Below are 1795 nucleotides of genomic sequence, written 5' to 3'. Positions count from 1 at the left end.
ATGTACACGTAATTCCCAATCTCTTGAGGCCTGTTTGGTCTAAAACCCCATGTCCACAGACTTATTCCTTTGTGGTCGCGGGCTTTACAGTTTTGTATAAAAAGGTTATTCGTGCTGTTTCTTATGAACTCATCTCCGGAAGGACTGCCAGAGAAGCAGGTTCTAAAGGGTAGAAATACCGTCGGGGAAAGAGGAACGAAGGGGAAGGTCAGAGGCTTCCTGATGGATATGCCCCGGGGACGGCCTCGCTGGGTCTGCGAGGTAAGACAGCGCTCTTTCCTTAAGCGCTGGCGGAATGATGGGGGACCATCTGTCAAAATCTAGAGTGTTAACACAATGGCTGTACATCCCGTCCTATTTAGTCGTCCCGCCTCAACCCCTGGATACACAGAGCCTCCTCCCGCGTGGCTGGCCCGAAGCCCCGAGGAAGGCTCTCTGAACGTGGATTCTGGCTTCTCCCTGGGCGAGTAGACCCTTGGCTGCTGGGCGCACGGGCTGTCCAGGGCCGCGGGAACCCGACCTCGGTGACCCCCCCTAAACTAAACCTCTGAGTACTCACCAGCGCGAAGTGTGCGGGGTCGCTGGGGAAGGGCGGCGGCAGGAGCGGCGGCAGGGCCGAGGCGCTGAACAGGGTGCCGCTGTTGGGGGTCAGGGCCGTGGGGCGGTGGTCCCCGTAGGGCTCCGGGAAGTAGGGGTCCAGCAGGGCCCCGTGGCCCTGCCCTGCTGAGGACTCGCAGGCAAAGGGCTTGGCCGCGCTTGACGTGCAGGCGTCGTTGGCAAACTGCTTGGTGTTGTGAAAGTCCGGGTCGGAGAGGAAGGCTCTCCTGACACCATAGTAACCTGACATCACCGGTGAGCCTGTTGCCAAAGGGAAAACAGACGGACAAATGTCTCCTCGGAGGAAGTCAAGGCATGTCTATGGCAGCCCGGTCTTTCCACGTGTGACATGGTGTTTCTAAGGCAGGCCTGACGCCAAGGCCAACATTTAAATAGATAGATGGCTTGAAAAGCATTCAGTAGGGTGGCATTATGGCTTTTAACTACTCTGGTCCCCCAAACTGGTATGTTTAAGGTCGAGCTGCCTTAGGTAATGAGCTCACTTTACATGGAGTTATTACTGCCCAGTGCCTCTCACATACACATTTTTTTTTGTACACCTTCTGTATGTGAGGCGCTCTACTAGGAAGGGGCTGGGCTAAAGAGGACAGGATAAGAATCCCCTGGCATTTGCTGTTATCTAATGAAGCATCTTTTTCACAGCTTCTAAGCCTTGCCCCCATAGATTAAGAGGCTGCTTCTGGGGCATAATATGTGAGATTCAGTTTCTCTAGATAAGGTGACCTCACCCGGAATCAGCGGCAAGTTGTACTCTTCTTTTAATTTTTGTACACTGACGGTGACTTGCACCTAGCAGGCAACCGAAAATGGTTTGCCTTGCTTTGCTTCTGGGAAGCCACGTTAGAGGACCACGATAAAGGTTTTCTTGGCTTTGAAGAGTCTGGTGTTATTTGCTGCCCTCTCGTGGCCAATTTGAGTCCCCACTCAGCTCCCCTGGGCCCTGCAAGCTTGAGAAGGGAAAACCTGGCACAGAAATCCCCCTTGGTGGAAACCTGGAGAGGCTGAAACTAAGAATCTCATTTAAGGTAAGGCCAGCGAAATAGTCCCAGACGAGAAGAGATGTGTTTGCTAAACGTTTTCTGAACCTGCAGTTCAATTGTATCAGGGAACCCTGTATCAGTTAGAACGTGTTCAGGAGCACAGACTCAAGGACTGTAAAACAGATTTTTTTTTTTTT

At 52.6% G+C, this 1795-nt stretch overlaps 1 protein-coding gene across 1 annotated transcript in view; it reads right to left on the bottom strand.

Annotated features, from left to right (window-relative positions):
- LOC105005076 (chromosome unknown open reading frame, human C11orf53) overlaps window positions 1-1795 on the bottom strand; it is a 20141-nt gene that overhangs the window by 966 nt on the left and 17380 nt on the right. Inside the window, exon 3 of the mRNA XM_010862928.1 lies at window positions 560-858. Coding sequence (XP_010861230.1) covers window positions 560-858 — 299 coding nt within the window. The remainder of the gene's footprint in view (window positions 1-559; window positions 859-1795) is intronic.

This window comes from Bison bison, unplaced genomic scaffold (assembly GCF_000754665.1).
Source record: "Bison bison bison isolate TAMUID 2011002044 unplaced genomic scaffold, Bison_UMD1.0 scf7180017864485, whole genome shotgun sequence".
Classification (NCBI taxonomy): Eukaryota; Metazoa; Chordata; class Mammalia; order Artiodactyla; family Bovidae; genus Bison; species Bison bison.
This window is presented reverse-complemented; position numbering and strand designations above follow the sequence as displayed.